The 25,537-nt window shown below is 44.7% G+C and overlaps 1 protein-coding gene across 1 annotated transcript; it reads right to left on the reverse strand.

Moving 5' to 3' along the window:
- Window positions 1-1,914: 1,914 nt before the first annotated feature.
- On the reverse strand, window positions 1,915-25,282 carry LOC146858117 (gamma-crystallin-1-like). Its single transcript, XM_085646884.1, has 3 exons — window positions 25,259-25,282; window positions 4,585-4,827; window positions 1,915-2,244 (listed from the first exon to the last, which is right to left on the reverse strand). Exons 1-3 carry the CDS (start codon window positions 25,265-25,267, stop codon window positions 1,972-1,974), a joined length of 525 nt encoding a protein of 174 aa, XP_085503010.1. The 5' UTR covers window positions 25,268-25,282; the 3' UTR covers window positions 1,915-1,971.
- Window positions 25,283-25,537: the final 255 nt, after the last annotated feature.

Here is a 25,537-nt window from a genome sequence, read left to right on the forward strand (position 1 = left end):
CAACCCAGATCTGTGACTGAGGGGTGAGTGTCTGAAAGGTTTCAACGCTCTGTCCATCATCTCCTTGTGTTTGCTGTGTTTATTTGTTAGGCATAGTCTCCCATTGGGCAAAAAACACAGGTCCCCTTGATGAGTCTCTCTAATTGATGAACAACCCCAGCCGAACTCCTTCTTAATAAGGCTGGTCCTCAATTAAATGTATCACATAGACCACTCACACGTTGAATGGTTCAAAAAGACTACAAACTAGAAATGGTTTATCAAGAACACAACCCCATCACATTTACAAGGAAATAACAGAACAATCCTGTATGTGTGCATCATGTTGCTCACTTCCTAACAATAAGCTCTTTTTTACATTAACAGCAGTGTGCGACCATTTTGTTGTAACTATTTAGTGGCTCTCTGAGCCGGGGAGTCGACGGACTCAGGTTACGCACCTGCGTTGCTACGAGAGGTACTAGACCTGATAATGATTTTAGCAGCTTACATTGCAACCCTACACTCTTTCCTACTCCCTGCTGACGAGAGGCAACTACCTCGAAACACGTGTCCAGGGATGGCTAACGCTATTCACACTTGCACTCATGACACGAGCATAGGTGTATCCGCCGACGCTAACTACAGGGACCACAGTTCTTTGGGGTAACACGCAGGTAGGTCAGCAGTGTGCGACCATTTTGTTGTAACTATTTAGTGGCTCTCTGAGCCGGGGAGTCGACGGACTCAGGTTACGCACCTGCGTTGCTACGAGAGGTACTAGACCTGATAATGATTTTAGCAGCTTACATTGCAACCCTACACTCTTTCCTACTCCCTGCTGACGAGAGGCAACTACCTCGAAACACGTGTCCAGGGATGGCTAACGCTATTCACACTTGCACTCATGACACGAGCATAGGTGTATCCGCCGACGCTAACTACAGAGACCACAGTTCTTTGGGGTAACACGCAGGTAGGTCAGCAGTGTGCGACCATTTTGTTGTAACTATTTAGTGGCTCTCTGAGCCGGGGAGTCGACGGACTCAGGTTACGCACCTGCGTTGCTACGAGAGGTACTAGACCTGATAATGATTTTAGCAGCTTACATTGCAACCCTACACTCTTTCCTACTCCCTGCTGACGAGAGGCAACTACCTCGAAACACGTGTCCAGGGATGGCTAACGCTATTCACACTTGCACTCATGACACGAGCATAGGTGTATCCGCCGACGCTAACTACAGGGACCACAGTTCTTTGGGGTAACACGCAGGTAGGTCAGCAGTGTGCGACCATTTTGTTGTAATCTTTTTTACATTATTTATAAGAAATAGAAAAAGGTCTTCTGAAGTGCTGGCATTTGTTTAAATGGGGGAAGGAGCTGAAGCACCAATGTGTCATGCAAAAGGTAACGACTTTCTCTTCAGAGATGCTAATGAGGAGAAATGTGAGGATGTGCAGTGAAACAGCAATGAAAAAACCTGGGTCTAGCATGTCCAGATGCCCCAAAGTGGCACTTTTGGATTTTAGGCACTAAAAAGTTCATATTTTTTTTTAAATTCACATCTCCAGTTTCCTACATTGGACTTTTTTCCATTTTGCTGTCATTTAAATCATAAAAATATTTCCAATTTGTGTGAATTGGTGTTGGATTCCTATTGTGTGTTGTGTCTCACGTATGTAACTTATTGCTGTTTTTTAATTGCTTTAAACCCTTGTCTCCTAAGTTAAGCCTATTCGCAGCCAGTTACCAAGGGCTGAGCAAGGGAATAATTTATTGAGACCGTGACTGGACCTTATATTGTGATTATGGCCCTTTTACTAATAAGTAACCACCTTCTAAAAGCAACCATATAGATTCCATATGTTTTAAGAAAAGCAGTGATGATCTTTATTTTCAACTGTTGGTGGGGAGAAAAAATACACTTTGAAATCAAGGTATTTTAAGTTTTATTAATACAATCTAAACAAAGTTACTACCTACAGTAGTTTACAAATATCCCATTCTTCTGAAGGAGCCAACCCTGGGGCTCATGGCTCCCCAGTCGGTGTATCTCTTGTACTCTCCAGGCCTCAGGTAGTATTGACGTCCTCTATAGTTGGGCTCTTCATAAAAAATCCAGTGCCCCTCAAGCACGTTACAGGAGTTGATGTCATTGAAGTGGAATCGGTCATAGACATTTGGGCAGTCATCTGTGAAGTCCATCATCTGCCCTCCGAAGTCACTTTCCTCATACAGCCTGATCCGGAAGGTGCCACGGTACTGTGAAAATGAAGAGAAAAGAAGAGATGCAAAAGATCAATTTTTGGATCAACGTGGCATAACTCTGGAATATCGAGTTTTAAAATATCATGATCTTTAGAAATATCAGGTCCTAAATAACTACTATTAAATTACTGTGAAAGTATGAAGGTAAGTATATATCAGTAAGCATAGATCAGCTATTCTAGGTTCACACATATGTATTTTGACAATATATGTTATCTTAAAGATAACATAGATGTAAAGTTAAGAATTGTACATCTATGTACCCTATATTCATTAAATTTAGGTTACCAATATTCAGGCCAAGATATTAACACATATCAATATATTTTTTTACTCAATATTCTGACATACAACTTATCCATTTACAAAACATGTGTTTTTGACTAAAATGGGATTGAAACACCCTGTATATATTTATACAGTATTTATACAGAATGTTTTTTCACGTCTCATTCTGAAAAGGAAATTGAATTATATTCCTTTCATCAAACAAAAAGATAGCTTGACAGCATACACTATAAAGATATGTTTTACCAGAAGATGAATTATCTAACTGGAGTTAGGTCTTCTATTACCAAAAGCAGATAAAGTAGGAATGTATAACAAGGGGACACATCACATCAGGTAGGATACCTGCACCCCATTGATTGTAGGTGTGTCTAAACAGCTTTTCAATGTTTCCACAGTGTTCTCGATCATTATATGGACTATGGTGAAAATTCTTTAGATGCATTGACTCTATTCTGAACACTGGCTTCTGGTGATAGAGACCCTGCATCGTAAATGAGGCACTGCATTTCAAATGTGTGGCCTTACAATATGAGGATCTAGATCACCCAAACTGCTTAGGGTGGTGTTGTTTCTTTGCTCTCTGCTACCTTACAATGTAACTCTGACCCACACAACATTAAATGCAAGACAATAACAAACGACTTCCATTTAACAAACAACATCCATATAGTTAAAATGATGGTAAACAGAACATTGGTGAAAATTATGACAGAACTATAAATAATGTTGTTAGTCAAGGAAAGTGATGTAATCCAGCATATTTTGAGATGATACTGAGGATGCAGATATCCTGTCCACTGTATTGGAAGTCTCATAGGCTGTAATGCACTTGTAATATGATGGATGGGATATCTGTCATGTTTGTGATGGATGAGATATCTGTCATGTTTGTGGAGGATCTCATCTGTAAACATTCTAAATAAGGGCCATGGTGTTGATCACACCAAGAGTCAAGCTCACAGTCAATTTAAACCATGCCTTAGCAGTGTTTAGTATTAAACTTGCGCCTCATTTCAGGAAGGAGGGCAATATCGTGTCATGTAAGAAGGAAATAAAGACTTCATTGTACCTAGCTGCAACATGTGCCTTCAATGCACATACAAGTTGCTGTAACAACTAAAGGTGTCCTGCCCCAGCTACTCTTTCCATTCTACTAGGGAGTACTTCACACTTAAGACTGGACAGGAAAGAGTCAGACAGGCAGTATAAATCTATGCCATCAATTTTTTGTCGTATATTTAAAGATCATGTTAGCACAGTCAGAATGCATACCTCTCAGTATATATGTGCCTTGTTGGCTGCACAAGGACAATTCATGTCTATTTTACACAATCTCTACAATTTATTCCTGCATGTTTTCACAGGTTTTTTATAAATAGTTGCGATGATTTATTTACTCACAAAATCCAACCTGTAGTCGATAATACCTGCCCAATACACTGTAAATAGGTTTGATCATATTATACAAAATTAACAATTTAATGCCGTTCTAAAGTGCATCTCCAAGAAATGTGTGATTCAGATTAGATGTCCAGCATCTGGACCAACAACCTCATTAGCATCAGAACTGTCCAATCCTGCTCCAGTTTGGGAAACAGCTTAAGGCGCACCTCTTTGAATAACACTACCTCATGATGTAGCAACAGTCCGCTTTGCCTCTTGAAACCAACTACTACCCCTCCATTCCATACGTTGACTGAGTCTTTGCTTTGTACCATATACAGCTCTCCTCTGCTTTTTGGCTACGGGCACACTATATAAGTACCACATACATACATGAATACATAAAAGAACAGGGTGTCATGGTTGATGAATGGATTGTGACACGTCTCCATCTATATTAAAATGGATGTGCAGGACTTTAATTATCAAAACTGTTTGAGGAGAGAGATAGAAATGTGGATGCTCTAGAAAAGCTCATGGAGCATTAGTGACCTATTTTAGACAGAAGCATAAAATATACATTTCCAATATTTGTGTCTTTAAAAACCAAACTAAATGTGTTAAAATTGCTGAAAGCATATAAGCTGAAGCTGGACTTACTTCAGGGATCATTCGACAGGACCTGATGGAGTCATTGTATCCCATCCACCGCTGGTACTCAGGGTACTCCCCCATCCTCAGATAGTACTGGCGCCCCCTGTAGTTGGGCTGCTCATAAAGCATCCAGTTTCCATTTTGAACACAGAGGGAGTTGCAGCGACTGAGATGGGAGTGCAGGTCTGCACTATCAGAATTGCACTCATAAGAGCGGCCACCATAGTTTCTGTCCTCGTAGAAAATAATCTGTAAAAAGGACGATAAAATGAAACATTATATAAGCTATTGGCTAATCTGTGTTGTATGTTTAGCAGATAACTCTGTTCTCATTGACCTCGATGAAAGATAGGCTTTTGTCATAATCCTCAAATTTGCTATCTAATCTCATATTTACACTTTCTGTTGAAATCACATACCTTAATAGTAAAAAGTGACCTGGTGAATCATTCCTAAATGTAGCATTTTTCAAGACCTTAAAATGGGTAAATTGACCTATGACACATCCCGCTTTCCAACTGGCTGTTGAGAGATCCAACTTTAGAAAAGTATTGAGCCAATCACTCTTTTTATCACACTTTTTCAGCCATCTCTTTTAATCCTGAATTGGAGGACACATGTAAGAATATAGATAATCTACCATCTATTAAAGTACTGCTGTATGTAGAGTGGTTCTAAATCTGTGCAGTAACATCAGAAAATAAAATCCTAAAGCACCTACTTGTGGATGGTGACTTCATACAGTTGTTTGGGTTGTGTATCTTTATTCGCCACATGCAACCCCTGAACTGCCCCCTCTAAAACGATGTTGATAAGTGGTGGGCCAGGGAATTAATTGTGGAACATTTGCAGGACTGTTCACAAAGAGAGGGTCGGCGTCACCAAAAAGTTCTCAAGTGATTCTTTCTTGTTTACAATTGGTGTCTGTGGGCCTTGAACACTATCAGTGGTTAATGTGAGCCAGTGGTAGCAGCTGGGGCTCACAGGCACTCATTTCTGAGGACATAGAGTTATTTCTCTTAAACTTTGATCCAGCTCATGAGAGAGAGGAGCACACAAAAGGGGGGAAAAAAGGTAGAAGTTAAACAAAGAAAACAAACTGTGACAAAGGGAGAAAGTTGGAAGCTGGAAGAGTGAGATAAAAGGACAGGGATTATCTGATGGTGGATGAAGGGGCATGTAGTGGAATCAGGGCTCCAGCGAACATGCAACTCACCTTCTCCAGTGCTCAAAACAAGTCATATATTAAGGGCGTGGCTTAGCAGCCAGAAATGGCGGACGCGTGAGCGAGGTGCTCCGTACAGACCTGGTAATTATTCACTTAAGACTGCAACTGGTGGCCTGATGCTCTTCGAACCGCGAGCGCTGCCGCCGGGGGGGGGGGTCTGCCGCCACCAGATGGGACCAATGGCAGCCCAGAGATCGAGTTTTGATAGAGTGCTCCGACCCTGCGCACGAATGAGGCTGGGCCCTGCTGGAAAGAGCTTGCTGTGTCGGACATTGGTCTGGGGACTGGGGCGAGTCTGTCCCCGAGCCTAGCGCTGCTGAGAGAGACCAACGGACTGCAGAGGTCAATTCCGGCCCTGGACGGGTGAGCGCGTACCCGCTGGGGGCCTGAGCCAGTTGCTGCGGAGGTGCCGCAGTCTGGGCGAGATCGGTGGCGCTGTGGTCCCCCTGTGGGACGAAACTCAGCAGTTGCGCCACGAACGCAAAAGTATGTCGGGACCGGACCTGGGGAGATCGCCGAGCCAGAGACAGACCTGAGGACAGATGTGAGGAGCAGTGTGCCTGATTTGCACCCACAGCCTCCATCCAGCCGCATCCTGCCAGAGAATTGAAAAGACACGTGGAGGCAAGAGATACTGTGAACCAAGTGGTGTGGTGGCTTGAGGTAGAGCTGCAAAAGAGCTGGCGGTGGCACCTGGTCTGGGTCCTGGGCTTGAAAGGCTTGGTTGGAGTGGCTGGCCATTATTGAGTTCAGTGAGGCGTGCTGCTTTGGGGTGGGGCCCTGCTTGGCTGTGCCCCCTGGACCGAGCTGCTGCGGTGGTCCGATCTGTGGCCACGAGACGCGGTGGGTGGCACCTTGGAGGAGCCCCATTGAGACACCTGGGGAGGAAGGTACAATGCCCTGAGACCACACGGACTGGGCAGCCCAAAGACGGAATGAAGTAAAGAGGAGGCACTGAGCCACGGAAAAGTGACTGGTGAGGGCCTCTTAATTCCCAGTACTGGAGATTTACTATGGGGGTTGTGGACTTGGGGTCCCCCCTCATTCTCTCGGGTACCGCAGCACAGAGCTGGTGGACCTGGCCATTGCCTGACACCTGGGACGCGGGAGCAACGGGAGTGATGGGCCAGTTAATACTGTGGGGTTGGCGGCGCACCGTGCTGAACTCTCAAGTGTTGTGGACCAGGGGATCCCCCCTGCATGCACCCTTCAACAGCGGAGTACCGCATTTCTGTGATAGGGTGGAGGGCACCTTGTGAGGGCTGAGCAGAGGTGACATCAGGGTCATCCCAGGACAATATCATACCCGAGGGGCAAACCTAAGGCAAAACCAGTTGAGACTGCCACAGAACAAGAGGAGGGACAACGGGAGCAGGCGCAGAGCAATGCGGGGCGCAGCAGCTAGAAGACCTCATACAACAAAAACTGGCTAAGATTCTAGAGGCGATCTCAGACTCAAAAGAGACAATGCTTTAAGATATAAGCACAGAGTTGGTGGGGTTGGGCACCAGAAGCTCAACGAAAGGGTGAAAGTGCTGGAATCGAGCCTTGAGGAGCTCTCCCAGACTTACCAGGCGATGGTCAACCAGATACCAAAGCTGCAGGACAGGGTTAAAACACTGGGGCACAGGGCAGAAGGTAGTGAAGGGTGTAGCCGAAGAAACAACACCCACATTTCGGGCCTGCCAGAGGGGGGTGGAAACTGCGACATTATGGCCTATTTGGAATCATGGCTCTGCCCAGTGGTTGCCCAGGAGGGGCTTACACAGTTCTACACCCTGGAGAGGGCACACCGGGTCCTAGCATGCCCGCCGGCGCCGGGCCGAACCCCGAGACCGGTAGTGGCCCGGTTATTGCATTATAGGGACAGAGACATCTTACTGCCCAAGGCATGATCAGAGAGCCCATTTGAAGTAAATAACAGTAAAGTCTTCATATTCCCGGACCATACCCTTGAAGTGCAACAAAATCACGTCTACTTTTTGGAAGTTAAGAAGGCGCTGAGATCAGAAGGCCTCCAATACTCCCTCATTTGTTCCTGCCCGACTTCGCATAGTAGTGGATGGAAAGACACAATTCTGTGAAGACGCTTCGACTGCATGAGACTGGTTGGAAGCGTTTAAAACCAAGACCCCTCAGGTTGCGCAAAAACAGGCACTAACCTGCCAAAATAGGCGAGCTGGAAATTGTTCCAGGAAACACCCGATGGGTAACATCTCAAAGAAACCAAGTCCCTCACAGACAGAGTGAGAAAGGGCAGCAGCACTCCATGCAGTGGCTGAGATTGTGCAGGAAGATAAGTCCCACTCTGAGACGGGGCCGTGCTCCCAGAGTGGCACTGGGGGTTCGGACTCAGACTCCTCTAATAGAGACAGCCTCAACATGCCGCAAGTAACCCAAAAAAATGCAGATGAGATCATAGAGCCGAGCCTGGACTGAGGAATGGAACTGGCTCAGTGCCTTGCCTCTGCGGTGGTAGTGGACTCTCATTGAGCCTGAGGAGGCGATATGGCCTGGTTGGACTATTATTGAGGTCGGTGCATGGCAAAGGCCCTGATATTTGACACGTTCTTGAGAGATATTGAACGAAGCCACGACCCCCTTGAAGGACCTTACAGTGGCTGGTTTGGGCCTTGATTGTCTTTTGTAATCATATGAAGGGTTTGGGCAGATGGCCGTTGCCCCAATGCTCGGGGGATGGTCAATGTTGAGATCCTTTTTCTGTTGTTTTTTGTTGTGCAAGGCTTGCCATGTTTGTGGAGCAGATAACTAACTGATTTTCCTTTTTGCTGGATTGGGAGGGGGTTGGAGGGTGGTGGAAGGGGATGGACTGCCTCACCTGTGATGTCAACACACTGCCAAGCACTGAAGTTCCTTACATGGAACATTAAGGGGATGGGGTCCATGTCCAAATGCCATAACATACATAATTATTTAAAGAGATGGGGAGTGCAGATAGCTCTCCTGCAGGAGACACATCTGTTTCGAGCAGAGGTAGAAAGACTGCGTAGGCGTTGGAGAGGGCAGGTCTATGTTACATGTTTTTCAGCGTACGCACGGGGGTGTTAGTCTGGGTTAGATCAAGGGTACCCTTTGAGCTGGTTCGTAGTAGATAAGGAGGGCAGATATGTGTTTCTCATGGGGAGGCTATATGGGCGAGAAATCACACTAGGCTGCGTGTATGCACCCAACCAGGACCAACTGGCCTTTAAGGCCAACCTTTCCATTCGAATAGCGGACATGATGCTAGGGCAGGTTATAGTGGGGGGATTTTAATATAGTGATAGATGTAGACTTGGACCGTTCTCACCCTCCCTTACACGAGGCTCAAACCCGACGAGTGGTGACTGGTTTGGGGAGTGGATGTCACATTGGGTATTGAAAGATATTTGGAGAGTGCAACATGGAGAGACACGAGAATACTCATTTTATTCCCCAATGCACCAACTGCACACACGACTAGACGCCTTTTGGTGCTCCCCCTCCCTCAGCGGTTTTATCATAGCTACGGAATATCTAGGGCGGAACCTGTTGGATCACAGTCCACTGCTGCTGACATACCGGCCACAAGGAGATAGACCTCCCATACCTACATGGCGCCTCAATCCTATGTCTCTAGAAGATGCGCCGTTTACTAGCGCCCTGCACTCCCTCATAGGAGAGTTCTTTACTGAAAATGAACACTCCACTTCCTCTGCCTTAATAGAGTGGGAAGTATTTAAGGTGGTGGTGTGAGGACACTGTGTGGGGCAAACTGTGGGAGTGCGTAAGGTCCTCCACAGGGACTTGTTGGCTAGGGAGGAAGAAATCCGGGCACTGGACAACCTCCATGGACAAGATGGGCAGACGTAAACACGTCTTCTGGATAAATGCAAGCAATATGCTGACACCTTGGAAAGGCTCAGGTCTTGCAACTATAACACATACATGGACAGGGTGCAAAGGGAGGAGGAAAAAGCTGGGTGATTGTTGGTCTGGTTAATTAGGCCGGAAATACATGGGTCCCGGATTCTACGTGTTACGGACTGCTGCTGGCTTGACGGTACATGACCAGGGAGAAATCAATGGTCTATTTAGGAACTATTATAAGACACTCTATGCCACTCCCCCTGGGGCTGCCAGCACACTTACCAGTGCTTTCCTTGACCCATTTAACCTCCGCATTTTAAATGTGGAGGCAAAAGAGGAATTGGGAGGACCTGTGACCCTGCAGAAGGTGCAGGGAGCCATCACCACTATGGCAAATGGGAAAACTCCTGGCCCGTTTGGCCATCCGACAGAGTTTTATCAGAAGTTTGGGACCAAGCTGGCTCCAAGTTTGGTGACCTAGTACGCGGAGTCGCTCCAGGTGGGCCATTTGCCAGAGAGCATGCGTGATGCACTGGTGATCCCACGCCCAAGACTGCAGCCCCTGACGCTGGGGTAAAAGATTACAGGCCCCTCTCCATGCTCAACACTGACTTTAAAATATTAAGCAAAGTGTTGGTGTTTAGACTACATCCATATATGCAGAACCTAATCCATGCTGACCAGAATGGATTTATTCCTTCCTGCAATATCTCGTACAACCTCAGACGCTTGTACTCGGTGCTGTACCACCCGGAGGCACAATCCCTCCGACAGGCTGCTATTCTGTCTATTGACCTGCAAAAGGCCATTGAAACCGTGGGCTGGGACTACCTGCTAGTGGTTATGAGGTGCTTGGGTATGGGAGATGACTGGGTGCTGTGGGTGTGAATATTGTATACGCGCCCCACAGCCAGAGTCAAGACTGGTAAAAATATCTCACCACAATATCAAATAGAGCGAGGAACCCAACTTCTATTCACCGTGGCGATATAGCCCTTGGCAGAGCTACTTCGACAAGGAGGGGAAGTCATGGGCCTGGCGATAGGAAGAAAGACACCTATCATCTCCTTTTATGCAGATGACCTACTGGTCTACTTCTGCGATGCTACTAGGGGTGTGGATATAGTTCTACTTTGCTTGGAGACATTTGGGGAGCTGTCGGGTCTACAGGTTAATAAATGTAAAACATACCTGTTCTCTGTGGCTGGACAATTAGAGCGCTCTCCCGATCTAACGGCAGATGTTAACCTGGCACCAGTTATGTTTAAATACCTAGGTATCCAGGTCTTTCATTCGTTGGAAGATCCAAGAGGTTGTAACTTGGATAAAGCACTTAGATCGCTCCGGTCCAACGTTAAGTTCTGGGGCCTGTTACTCCTTCCCATAATGGCTAGGATCTCCCTGGCGAAAAGGGCCATGTTACCCCGCTTATTATGCTATTTCACCAACTTGCCAGTTAGGATGCCTGCGGGATGGTTTCGCACTTTAGACTCAGTCAGTCAGTCAGTCAGTCAAAATTACTTTATTCGGCTCATATCAAGAGCCATAAAAGTGCAAAGCATCACAATAAATACAATATATATTACATTTAAAATAGGCATATGCACATAATTAAAAAACACTACATTAAAATAAGACAAGGTCAGGTTTGCTCATAAATCACAATCAGTTTTAAACAAGACTAAGACCACTTGATTTTTTTTCTTAATCTCATCGCAATAGTCAAAAAATTTGCAATGTTAAAAATCTCCCAGGTAGTACTTAGCAGCTGGAGATACAAAAGTGCAGGTTTGACTTGTCTGAATCCCTTATTCTTGATAAGTGGGATGATGAATTTTCTGCGGAGAGGGGACAAATGTTTACAAAAAAAGATAAGATGAACAGTATCCTTGAGAGAGTAACTGTCACATGAACAGATCTCTAAGTCCCTGTCCTTCATCCATCCTGCGGAATCAGTGAACATAAGATGGTATTTGTTCAGTCTAAACCTTGTCAATAAAAAGCGATGATTCATATTATTCACAATGGTCAAGTAAGGTTCTATGCTGCATGTAGTTATTAATAGCTGATGGGCCTTTACTGTAGGTTTTATTAGCTCCTTTTCTTCTCTGGCTAAAGTAGTTCTGCGCTTATATATATCTTTTACCCATTTGAGGTCTCCCTTAGAAAGATTATTGGGATTATCGAAAATGTCTGGGCGACCTATATCGTCACTTAAGCTCTTAACATAGCGAAGCCATGGGATAGCCCTTCCGAACTCAAGTGATAAACAGTCAGTTATAATTTCACGATTTAGATCGAGTTCCGGATTTAGCCAGATTGATAACCATTTTAAAAGGGGGGCTAAAGCTATCTGATCAGTTAGGTAACCAACCCCACATTCTTGATGTACAATATAACCCGAGGTGGCCTGGGGAAGCGATAGAATGGATTTTAAAAACTTGTCCTCTACCACCTGAAGTTCCTTCACATTTTTGAAACCCCACAGGTCCGCACCATACATGGCTATGGAGATGCATTTGGCCGCATAAATGTTCAGTATAGCTTGCATGGGTTTCACCCCCAGTTTACGAGCAAAATCCAGAACGCCTATAATGGATCTAGCAAAGGCATTACGTTTTGCAACTAATTGAGGGGCCCAGGATGACTTGTCATCAAAGATGACCCCCAAGTATGGGAAGCTGGTGATTCTAGATAAAACGTGGCCCTCACATAGCATGGTCTTTATTTTCTTGGGTTTACATCCTACAGTCATGACGTGAGATTTAGAAAAATTCACGCTTAAGTCAAGTCTTTTCATGAAGTCGGCAAATGTGTCTAAAAGACTTTGAAGCCCTACTGCTGTACGCGCTAGCAATGCAGCATCATCTGCATATAATAGTGCAGGAATTTGATACTTCCCGGCCTTAGGGATATCCTTACAAGACTCTTCTAAGGCAGTGGCAAGGTCATTGATGTAGAGTGTAAAAAGGAGGGGAGCTAAAATACAGCCCTGCCTTACACCATTGGAGATTCCAATCTTACCAGTGCAGTTACCCAATCGGTCATATCTGACAGTAGCAGTGAGATCTCTATGGAGATCTGCTAGGAAATAGACAAGATTATCGTCTACTCCCTGCTTGAGGAGGAGATCCCACAGTTTCGACCGATTCACTCGGTCAAAGGCCGAGGATAAGTCCATGAAGGCCAGGTATAACGTCCCTTTCTTAGCTATAGTATATTTGCCTATTAAAAGGTAAAGATTCAAGCTTTGGTCGATAGTGCCACGGCCCTTGCGGAACCCATATTGTAGGCACGAAAGGGTGTTGGTATCCTCCAACCAATCTGTTAATTTACCCAAAACTACACGCCCCAGGACTTTAACTGCGGAATCAATGAGTGAGATGGGGCGATAACAACTAGGGTCCCCTCTGTTACCCTTTTTAAAAATGGGTATGATCACAGACTCGGACCAGGTGTCCGGAATGCCTGCGACACAGACCCTATTAAAAATGTTCAGCAAAACTGTGGACCAAGTCTCAATGTCTGATTTAAAAAGGTCCGAGGGGACGCCATCGGGACCCGGAGCCTTATTGCTCGTCATCTTGCCGATGGCCTCAGCCACCTCGCCCTTGGTTACGAATAAAGTGTATTGTTTTGTAGTGGGAAGGGGGGGGTTTAATCCACCGTTCATACCCACTTCGTAGACTGACTTGAAGTGAGAGTACCACTGGTGAACCCCGATACCGCAATCTAATTGAGTATTACAGGGATCGCGAAAGAAAGGTTTATTAACAACAGACCAGAACTTTGCACTGTTGCGAAGGACATCAACGGAAGAAAGTTCCTCCCAAGCGTCCTCCCGGATCTCCTTTTTCCTGGTATCCAAAGTTTTAGTATAATCTTTCCTAAGTTGGGCTATGTTAGACCGGTTCAAAGGTTTACTGCTCAAGGCCGCCCTCAATTTTCTGTTGGCCAAAGAACAATTTTTGTCAAACCAGCCTAAATCTGCCTTGTCCATTGTTTTCACTGGGCACCGAAGATCAGCTGAGATCTGGGAGCAGATTGCGGAATACGCCCCTAATACTTCCATATTCCCTGCTTCCAGGTCAAGACAAGTGGTCAACTCAGGGCCAACCTTCTTTTTCAGATTTGCAAAGAAATCCTCGGGGATAACTTTGTCCCATCTGATTCTGCGATCCTGATCAGTTGGGCGAATATGAGATTTGTCCGTTCTGTCGGCGACTATAACAGGCTGTAAGAAAAGATCAGACAAGATTAGGACCACAGGATTATGGTCACTAAAATATGTCCAAACTGCCGAATATTCCTTAGTCGAGTTCCTCAATCCTGAACTGATAAAGATATAGTCGATCACAGAATATTTCCCATTCCCTTTAAATGTTGGAATATTCTCATCCACCATGGCAGGGAGTAACAAGCCATGGTCAGCAAGAGTTGTTTCCAAAAGTGCACCCTGTGAAGAGTGCTCAAAATGGGCCTCCCGTGATTCAGTTGGGCCTAAGGGATCCACCAGATAGCATTTTTCTGGGCATCTGTGAATATTAAAGTCGCCCATGATAATAATAGGACAAGTTGTCTCAATTTTCTCTCTAAAATTAGCCAAAAAACAATGTAGTGCGGTAAGATGATCAACCGTGGTGTCTCTATAAAAGGAATTATAAAAATTAACAATTAAAAAATTACTACCCCCATTAAGGGAGATCTGAACTGCCAAACAGTTACATGAGCCTGTATCGAGTTGAGTCAGCGAGGCGGGAATGCTAGCTGAGATCAGGGTGACCAAACCTCCCTTGGCCCTCCCCATATGAGACGGTACAGCAGGTGCAAAAAAACTTTTATATCCATCTAAACTCAGAGTGTTGTCCGTATCCCAAGTCTCTTGGAGACAGATTACTTCACCTGAGCAAATAAGTTGTCTCCAGGCCGGGTCATCTGTCTTATTTCTTAGCCCTGCTATGTTCCAGGAGACCAATTTGGTTAGAGGGCCCGTGGGACCATTACAAACACTATTAACTGTCAAAGGTACCATATCTGGAACTGCTGGCTGAGTTTCAGGCACTATACTTAGTTCTAGCTGCCCTAGTCACTCATTATCATCCAGGGTGGATAGGGCAGAGTATCTGTTGGAGATAGGTACGACAAAATCAAGGGGGGGCGCAGCTATTTTGGAAGTTAACGGTCGTCCTTGGGTCAGGAGCGGGGGGATAGAAAAAACCCAAGGGGAAGACATTAACATAATCATAATGAACTCTGACAGAACCTGCCTGCCTCAGAATGTCCTCAACCAACCTGGGAGATCTAAAACTTATGACAATGCAGTCACCATCTAAGCACTTGTTAGTCTTACCCACCCAAGGTACACGTCTAATCATCAAAAAATTATTATGTAAATATTGCCCCAGTACAGTTTTATTTGACAAATAGTGAAGGGCTTTGTTCTTTAATGAGGACCAGTGTTCGCTGTTTCCGTCCACAAGCTTTGGAACATTAGCTAAAATAATAGAGTAGGGGCATGCCTCAGGAGGTAAATGTAGTGTCGAGTCCCTCCCTGGGGGCCGATCCGCAGAACAGATCCTCCCCCTTGGGGTCAGCTTGGGTATTTTCCTACCCTGAGATATAACTTCAACAATAGGGGGTTGGGAAATGGTAGAAGAGCCTAAAGCTGGGGTAGTGCAAGGAAGTGTAGGTTGCTGGTGTGTGGTGATCATAGAATCCAGCATGTTGTCAACTATGGTTGTACACGCATTAAGGGAATCAACTACCGCGGGTCGTGGAACAGCATTTAAAACCTTAGTTTGAAGGTGTAACTCAATTTTGGTGATGCGGTCCTCTATTCGTTTCAAGGTAGCCATTAACGGTACAGTTAATAGCTTAAGGTGAGCATCAATAATGGACGCTATATCAGACCCTATACACTTGTTACCAATATCGGGGCCCTGAGTTGTACAGTGGTTGACTCCCCCGCACGATGACTCACCAATTAAACAGGGAACACTAAGGTTAACCTGGGGCAGCCCCTGTTCAGGATTGTTCTTTCTGGGAATTTTTGCCTGTTTCCGAGCTCCCAGGGAATTATTAGCCTTTCTTTTACCTGCCATGGTTTTGCCCCCCTTAGATGGCTGATTAGAAGCGCTTCTTGATTGTCTAGTTCTGACAGCTACCGGAGAGGGGGCAGGACTAGGATTAGATAACAGGGCAGGTAAAACTGAGGAGGTCTCCACCATTTCAGACCCATTTTGGGACGTACAAGGGTTAGCATCATTGGGGAGTACAACAGCTGCAATGGTCGTAGGAGGTGTACAAGATGCAACTAACCTGGGGGGTTCAAGAGATAGTCTACGTTCCACTGACGCTATTTCTTTTACAATGGCAGATTCAGCATGTTTTAAGTAGCTATCAAGAGTCCCCAATCCCCCAGTCCTTTTACAATTTTTAGAGCTCATTCTCCGCTATAATAGGATACAAATGCGAGCCGTGGGGGACGCAGCCAGCCCCCTAAAATCTCCACTTCAATAACAGCAAAAAAGAATGTCCCAGTTTTACCTAATGGGTGAGGTCCGTTTGCGGATAATAGATGGTGTCCCACGATCATACGCCAAAGAGGAGGGGCCCAGCCCAGCCTCACTCGGCCTCTGAGGGCCTAAGAGGGCCCGCCCTTTGCCCGGGCTTAGCCCGGCGCGGCCCCGCGCGCGGACCCGCGAGGCGGTGGCGTTGCTGCAATTTAAGCGCCTCCGGGCGCGCCAAAGTGTCCTGCGGCTTCCGGTTCCGCCGCGAGTGCTGCTGGGGACTGTAGTCCGGGCAGAGATCGTTCGCACTGCCGGGGACCACGCCACGCACCAGGGGGAAATGTTCCACACCACACCTTAGCAATCAGGTATCAGGTATCACCTCCGCTTACTCCAACAGGGTCTCCCGCTCTGTCAGCGGCGTTGCTGCAATTTAAGCGCCTCCGGGCGCGCCAAAGTGTCCTGCGGCTTCCGGTTCCGCCGCGAGTGCTGCTGGGGACTGTAGTCCGGGCAGAGATCGTTCGCACTGCCGGGGACCACGCCACGCACCAGGGGGAAATGTTCCACACCACACCTTAGCAATCAGGTATCAGGTATCACCTCCGCTTACTCCAACAGGGTCTCCCGCTCTGTCAGCGGCGTTGCTGCAATTTAAGCGCCTCCGGGCGCGCCAAAGTGTCCTGCGGCTTCCGGTTCCGCCGCGAGTGCTGCTGGGGACTGTAGTCCGGGCAGAGATCGTTCGCACTGCCGGGGACCACGCCACGCACCAGGGGGAAATGTTCCACACCACACCTTAGCAATCAGGTATCAGGTATCACCTCCGCTTACTCCAACAGGGTCTCCCCTTTAGACTCCTTAACACAAGGCTCAGTCAGGGAAAACGATAGAGTCCCTCTAGACTCTGAGGCGTCCTGTAGAGGCAGGGGGCTGGGTAGTGCCAGATTGTGAGCTCCATCAACTGGCAGCCCAGCTGCAGTGGCTGGCCCAATGGCTGGAAGGAGTAAATATGGAAGTGACCATTTTAATGGAGCCCGGTCAAAATCCCAGGCTGCTGCTGGCAAAACTCTTGGACCATACAATAAAAGTTCCCTATACTTCGATATTGCCGACTACAACTCTACAGTGCTGGAAACGTTGCATCAAGAAAGTACCTGATACCCCGAAATACTCTCCGGAGTTACCCCTGATGGGGCTGCCACACGGGGAGTCGCTGAGTGTCATAGCTGCGAAACAGATGGCACCATGGGCGGCGGTGGGACTTGAGAACGTGGGGGATTGTTATCAAGAGGGAATGTTGATCCCCTTCGCGGAACTGGTGGAGGGATGTGGCCTGCCCCCCAGCCAGTTCCTTATATATGAGACTTTGCAACAAGCATTTGAGCAGTTATGGGGCCGGAGAAGAGAGGAACCGGGGACGCACGGGGTCTGAACACCCTGGGCACAGCGAGACACCAAATTAAATGGTTCTATGAGTCCCTGCGTGAGGCTTCTCTGTCTCCACTGCTGAAACTGCGGGGGAAATGGGAGAGGAATCTGAGAAGGGAGCTGACCGATAAGGAATGGAGCAGAGTCTTGGAATCCCCTAAGAAAGTATCACGGAATACACAATTGAAATATGTTCAATTCAATTATGTGCATAAGACATACCTGACACCACATAGAATATTTGATACCTTTGGGGGAGGGCCAAGGGGATGCCCGAGATGCAGCCGGGAAGAAGCAGACTTCCTGCACATGAATTGGGATTGCAGGACCATACAATCCTTCTGGCATGAAGTACTCTCTAAATTATTTTTTTCTTTATTCGAATATAAACATATAAATGGGAATATATATTCCCCACAAAAATGGTTTTTCCTAATATAATTTCCCTCAATGTATTATAGAACTACCATACATACTATTATTGAAATTCGTTTTTGAATACACTGTGCTCTAACATTGTTTACCAAGAATACGTAAAAAATTTCTTTTACTCATATTTAAGTGGTTGAAAAACATAATCACATAAAATGGGTTCATATATCAAATTCCTTTATAACATAGAGTCAAATATCCTATTCATTAAAAGATTTTGTAGTATTTTCTACTAGATATGAAGTCTTCATGTATATCTCTTACATCCAACCTCTTAAATTATCAGGCAGGTCTTCTTGATGAAGCACAAGTGTTTGCAGTTGCCAACGCTTGTTTTGGTGCAAAGCGACCGATGGGTCGTGCACCTTTCTCAGGGCACACAATGTCCAATAAAAGTTCACGGGTGGAAGGGCAGCCAAGAAATATCTGATTACTTGGTTCCATTTCATATAGAAACTGAACTCCAGCACGTCTTTAAAGGAGCGAAAATCCTCAATAAACAAAAAGCAGCGAAGAAGTGTGCGCGCTGATTATATCGCTTTGCATCACTTATAAGTGTCCTTGAATATGAATTACAGGTGCCTCTTTACTAGATAAATCAAAGTTACTAGTCACACAAGATGCAGAAACAGCAAGGGGTAGTCCAAAATGGTGCTCAGACCACTTCTGATGGGAGACAAATCTCTGTGCCGTACTCTGACGACAGGAACCGTACTGTAGGTGGTAACAAGAGCAATCAAGCCTAAACAGCATTGGTATTCAGCACTCCGACCTTCAATAGCTTCTTCCGCAGGCTTCTGAGCCACACCACTTATTCTTGTACAAATTAAGCAATGATGCTTTGCTCCAAAGTACCATGGGCTCTTACCATGCTCATCGCTTTCTTGGTGAAGTCAAGAACTCCGGGCTTGATCTTTGAGGTGATTATGCATCAGAGACTCAGATACAGTCTGACACAATGAAATAACAATCAAAATGGCCCACCAATCACAAGAAAGAGCTATAGCTAAGAATGCTAGTCTTTTTCTTTACAAAATACATTAATAGAGGGGTAAAATAGTGATCAACAAGGCAAAGTCAAAGGTCCTAACAACTGCTAGGCCCATGATTTAACCATACATGTTATTGTAGTGCTACCACCTCTACATGCTACAGACACTGTAGCACTGAGTTAGATATATTATGTTAACTATGGAGGAATTATGACTAAAAGCAATATTTAGTTGGAAGTGCTCAGTGGCAGTGCTCTCTTTGTCCAATCCTCACAAATCTCACTATTGTGCTGGCCTCCTAAATAAATCACTGATGCCATTTCCTTACGGCGCTGGAAGTATGGGTGTGGGGGATACTACAGCACCCCCAACAAAGTCCATGCTTGAGTTCAGAAGGTGAATCAATAATGAAGATTCCTTTACATTATGTTTTTTAGATTGTCACATTTGCTCTGTGTTCAGAGAGAGCCCAAATGCCAGGCTATGTCTTCAGGCAAATTGCGGGATATCCTTTTAACATGGGGATTAGTGTTTACTTTTCTATCTCTGATTGGAAAGTTAGAGGACTTTCTAAAGTGAACTATGTGACAATCTTGCTTGGTAACAGTGAGTGTGAACGGCAAGGCTGTAGCATGCCACGCTTTTTTCTAACATAGAAGAACCTTCAAACAACTGTAAAAGAACTGTACAAATATTTCAAATATATCAGCAGTTGGGAAATCATGTTTTGTAATTCTGAAGAGTAATGGAAAGAAAAAAGTTAATACTCTCACAACAAATCAAGACACTTTACTTGGTGATGTGCAAATTATAGAAATATGCTGAAAACGAATTTCGGTTGTGCGCTGTATAGTTTTATCAGTCAAACTGCATGTATCTGCAAATTTACTGGACATTTCAATAGAAAATATGCAGTCTGTAACTAGTGACAATGTGCTACAAACCCATGCTTTAGTAATATTTCTGTGACAGTGTCCTCCAAAATTCACTACAGACTACATACTACACCCATAAAGACTCTCATGTTGAATAGACCTGGTAAGAAAATGGCATTAGAGCAATGTTAAGGGTGAAATTTGTGATGTCCAGTTTTCATTGACTATAATCTAGGTAATTATCTGCCAATGGAGATATGTAGAGGCTTCTAAGGAATTCCAGCATCCACTAGTTCAATGTACTCAATGTTCAGATCCAAGCTCAGATATACTATTCCCCAAGGTGTATGTCAGGGTCAGAGCAGGGGTGGTGTCTGTCAAAACAGGCTTTGTCATCTGAAGCTATTCTGCAAGTCTTTGTTGTAATTGTTAATGGTACTGCTTCTGGGTCTGACTGGGCAGCTAGTCAGATGATTCTGAGATCTTGGATGCGCTTTTTCTCATCCAGCAGGAGCTCACAGCAGGTCTTTGTGACACAGGACAAACATATGCTTTGCAAAAACAGGTGCACATCTTTTCGGTCCCATGGCAGTGCCTCTCCTCTTCCTTATTACAGTAGTTGTTCAATCAATCAATACATTTGTAAAGCGCACTACTCACCCATGAGGGTCTCAAGGCGCTGAGGGGGGGAGGGTGCTGCTACTGCTCGAATAGCCAGTAACCTGCCTTTGTCTATGTAAGCACAGAGACCTTCATCCAAAGTCAAATGGGTTTGCTCCTACTGGCAGTAGAGGGCAATATATTTCTGCAGGCTTAGTTTGCAGCTGCATACTATTGTCTAATCACTACGCTGCCTAAAAGGACTTTCAAAGCAATAAAAGGTGAATTTTTCTGGGCTCTACCACAGGTCTTATAAATGATTCCCAGCCACTACACTCTATGAGTCCTTTTCCAGCTGCCTGTCACATGGCAATTGCAAAACCAAACTCTTGTCAAGTGAACTTGAGATGTCTAGGCCCACAAGGTAGGAAAAATACAAAGTCAATTAGTAAACACACAATGAAAGTAAGATAGCACAGAGCAGAAAAACATAGGGTACTGAATTTTAACCATACATATATATAATTTAAACTTAACCTTATTTTGTGCTTTTTCAGCCACCTTTTTGCTGGCTCTTTGGCCACAAAAACACAAACATACTTAAGTCATGTAATGATACTGCCGTTTCCTCATGCTCCTCACCAGAGATGAAAAATTACCTGTCTTATGCCTTACTCCTTAACCTCCATCAGAGGTCAGCCTTCCCCTCACAAAAGCAAATAATGAATTGCTCTTAATCATAGGCAGTGGTCAGTCTGATTGAGTCACTGCCCTCAGGAACCGCCTCCATTAGTCCTACGGTCAGAAACCCCGTCCCCCAGTGGAATGCATTACAAGGAGCAATCACTGCCCACAAGTTCCTGTGATTATAGTGATGCAAGTGATGTAATGCTGTCAACAGACACAGTTTCTGGCTGAGAGTACTTATTTTCATCAATAGATTAAGGGAAATTCATTGCACACAAATACAATATCACAACAGTGAACAGATACCTCTGTACTAGTCCCATACACATCAATGCTTTCTGCTTTCTGAGCTTCTTAAATTTAAATCTGATGTTTTTGTGCTCACAGCAAAGAGTACATGCATCTTAAAAGTAGGAGTGGGTGAATAATTATTTCCCTTCCACCAGCGAAGTTTGCGGAGTTTTGCCTACACCACATTTCGCTTGGAACATGGAGTTCCGCAAAACTCCACCAATCGCCACATGGCAGAGTTTTTTCTTGCGTGTGATAATTTGCATCCCCTAGCATGATTTTCGGGCTCTAGAATGGCACCCAGTGAAATTTATCAACACGGGCATTAGTGGCAGGTCGTGACCATTTGCATTGATAAAGCTGCCACTTGAGTAGAATATCTACTTGAGTCGCATAAAGAAGCAGCTCCCTCTAGCATGCCATGTGGTGCCGTCTGTGCTAATATCAAAGCACCGAACAAGCTCCCGGTGCTACAAAATTAGTGCAAGCAATGCAACATGCCGAATTCCGTCCACTCTCGGAACTCCGTGGAATCTCACAGGGTTTTTATGTAACTCGGCAGAATTCCACAGAGTGAAACTCCCCGAGATCTAATCATCGCTACTTAAAAGAAGGGTTACACGTATCCTCTAGTAAACTTCTCCAGTCACATACCAAGATGACAATAGGCATCATACCCAAACTCTTACATTTAATTATTTGGATTGTGAGCCATGACATTTTGGGGCAAATTTATATTCATGCAATGCAGTGCACCAACCAAAGTTGCTGTGCTGTGCTGCACTGCGTTATGGGAAAGGGTGAGAGCAGAACAGTGCCATATTCCACATTTGGCACAGATTTTCTTTCTCCCTCCGTTAGCACACATTAGGCTGCCCTATTCCAAAATATGCAGTAGGGATCCATGGGTGTATGTGTGATGTGAAGCATAGATTTTGTACTGAAAGGAGAACCTTCCAGTACAAAAAACTAAGCCTTGACATAGTACAGCACACGTGTACATTTATATATGTTTTGGGAAAACCTTTTCCTAAATGTATGTCAGCCTCGAGAAGGTGTAAATGTTTGGCAAATCCCTGTCTATCAATGTTAGCGGGTAGGGATTTTCATCAATACACTTGCATCAAATACCCATGCACTACCCATGATACACTCCCTTGACAGAAAGTAGCACAAATTGTTGCTTTTTCTTACTTTGAGACTACTTTCCAGCACAAAACATGCTTTTCGATGAAAAGCAAATGCAAAAATCAACACTTCACACCAGTTTGTGTCTGTTTTGTGACTCATACCCAGTGCAAAGTGAAGATGAATTGTCCGTTTGTGCTAAAACACTTAACTGCATTGCATTTGGGAAATTATTACAAATGTGCAATTAGCACTGCCCTACCGGCAGGCCCCAGTCCCATGGCTTACTGCAGTGAATTAGTAAAAACCAGTCTGGAGGGAGATTGGGTGGCTTGGAGCTGAGGGGAACTTTTCACTGAAAGGGAAAACTAACTGCAATGACCTTGGTAATGAGGAGAATGATTTCAAAACTTATCAAGAAGGCATTTCATTTCGGAAGTACAAGGCTTAGTCTATCAGCCTAGTCTCAGATCCCTGGTAAACTGTGGCAATGCTTCGATGTAGTAGTAAAGTTCATCACTAGTCACCTATTCCAGTCAGTGGTAGAAGGGAAATGAGAGTAATCTTTTGAGCAGCACTGGCTGCTTGACTACACCCATTATCTGTGGGGTAAACTACATTTCCACATTATATACAAGACTTCTTTTTCTCATTTTTGCTTAGGTGGGTAAAGAGCAATAGCCAGTGATCACAGCTAAAGGGCTGGTTGGCTAATTCTTCTAACATAGGCATCTCCATATAAGTATTTCATACCACAATTTTATTTAAGTTATATTGTCACCATTACACCCCTTCAAAGGCACCTATCTTTTACATGAAACATAATTCATGTACATTGATGCATTCCATAATTTACCCAAATATTTTGAGATCTATTTCACTACATTTCTAAATCGACAATGTGTTGTCCAGTTTTGATATTTCTGCAGTACTTTGCTTAAAAATTGTGCTCATCAGCATTGTGACCGTGTATAGCTTTGAGGCTTAATATTATTGAAGAGCTGATGGAACTCATCTGCTAGTGAGAGGGTTACCATGAAATACGGTAACAATTGTTGCATGCTCTGTCCTTTATGCATCACGGAGATGTGTGAATACATTGTTAATTAAATTAACATGCAGGGTATATAGCCTAGAGTTTACTAGAAGCCACAGCCAGTGTTACCTATAGAAGGGGCAGCTGATTCCTAATAATGAAGTATCAATTACTGTTGTGTTTCAGCACCCTATTACACGACTATTTCTAGGGTTGATAAGCCGCTTTCTAAGCACGTTGGTAAGCTAAGACTTATTTCTGTCAACAAACAAACAATATATACATATAGGGGATACGGGTCATCCTTTGACTTCTTTGACTCAGGACCCTTCAGCTATTGGCTAAGGTATGTCAATCAAAGCTTGCATCAGTCCACAAGAGTATTTTATTCTCAGCGTCTTTCTACTGGCTGTTTGAATCTATTCTCTCTCCTCTAATGGGATGCATGAGGGACTATTGTACATCTAAAATGCTTGGTCAATCATCACACATTCACTATCTGTTTCTGATAAGCACAGTAACCAATCACGCATCTGCCCTGCTGCTGAGCCGCTGCTAACACTGTGATTGCGCCTGACTGCCCTGCCACCAGAATGCCGCTCAGGTCACTGCTTCCATACTGTGTACCTGCAGCACTGATTTAATCCTCACCTGGTGCCTTCTATCCCCTGCCAGCGGGCTACTACTAAGACCTCCTAGCAGCTGCCGCCAGCTGCAAAAAAATTGTAAATCCAGTGAGTGTGGCTTATAAATCACTATCTGAACCAAACCTGTTGGATTTACCAGTACGTGTTTGTATGAGCTACGAGGGTTAGAAAAGAACGGTGGAACAAAAATGGATCCCTCTCAAAGCAATGCTTTCCTAAAATCCCCACACTAGAACCTTTGTTTGAAGGAAAGAGTTAAATGGTATGATTTAATGTTGTTCTTCATATTTTTTCGTTCACTTTTTATTGAAAGAAATAATGAGATGATCTGCAACCCACAACTAAATAACCAAATTTACAGAAAAACAGTAGACATGCCTACTTGACCAAAAATATAAAAAAATCTTTGACCCCTCAAGTCAGTTGCTGAGAAAGTTACATGGCCCTAAAGACAATGAAAAGGAAGGTGGGGGAAGGTTAGAGGAGCAAGGACGATGAAAACTGTGAGGGGAAAAGTCTAGAAACAGTTATTTAGCGGATAAAAAAGGGGGTATAAGGGTGGAGGTATGGCACTGGGAGAAATGCAAAAATAGATCTTCCCCGTATCGCTTGCAGTCGGCCTCATTGGTGATTTAGAAAGATTGTCTCTCACAAGCATTGCAACATATCCTGGCCTGCTTCCTCTTGTCCATAAGTTTGTAACAAATAATGCAATTATGTATATAATGGCACAGTGCTCTAGGTAAGGCTAAATACGTTTTTCTGTGAGCTACGAGCACGTACACCAGAAGACTGTACAAAGGAACTGTTCAAAGAAAATTAATCTATCCCAGCCGTCTGTATTACAACATAAGGTAAAAATCAACTCTGTTTATCAGAGCTTTGAGGGCTCCTAACAAAGGAGTGATTGATATTAAAGCGACTTCCGGGACAATAAGACTTGAGGAATTCCTAATGCTAAAGCCCTGCATGTTGCTTTACCTTTCCCATGTTGGCTGGTGTCAGTCAGACGCTGTGTACTCAGTGCTCGGAGGCCCCAGCCCTTTTATACACCGAGGGCACAAACGCTGAAGTCCGGAAACAATGGACCACGCTCAAGCCCTGGAAGGGAAATGTATAGCTTTCTGTATTGTTGCACTCTAATGGGGGAACAGTCTTCTTTTTTCAGATTCTCTTGTTCTGTTTTTGCTTATTGTGGTTTAAACCTATCTGCTGACACTTTGTGTAGCATACAGGTTTCTGGAACCATTTTGTTGGCTC

This window comes from Triturus cristatus, chromosome 3_2 (genome assembly GCF_964204655.1).
Source record: "Triturus cristatus chromosome 3_2, aTriCri1.1, whole genome shotgun sequence".
Lineage (NCBI taxonomy): Eukaryota > Metazoa > Chordata > Amphibia > Caudata > Salamandridae > Triturus > Triturus cristatus.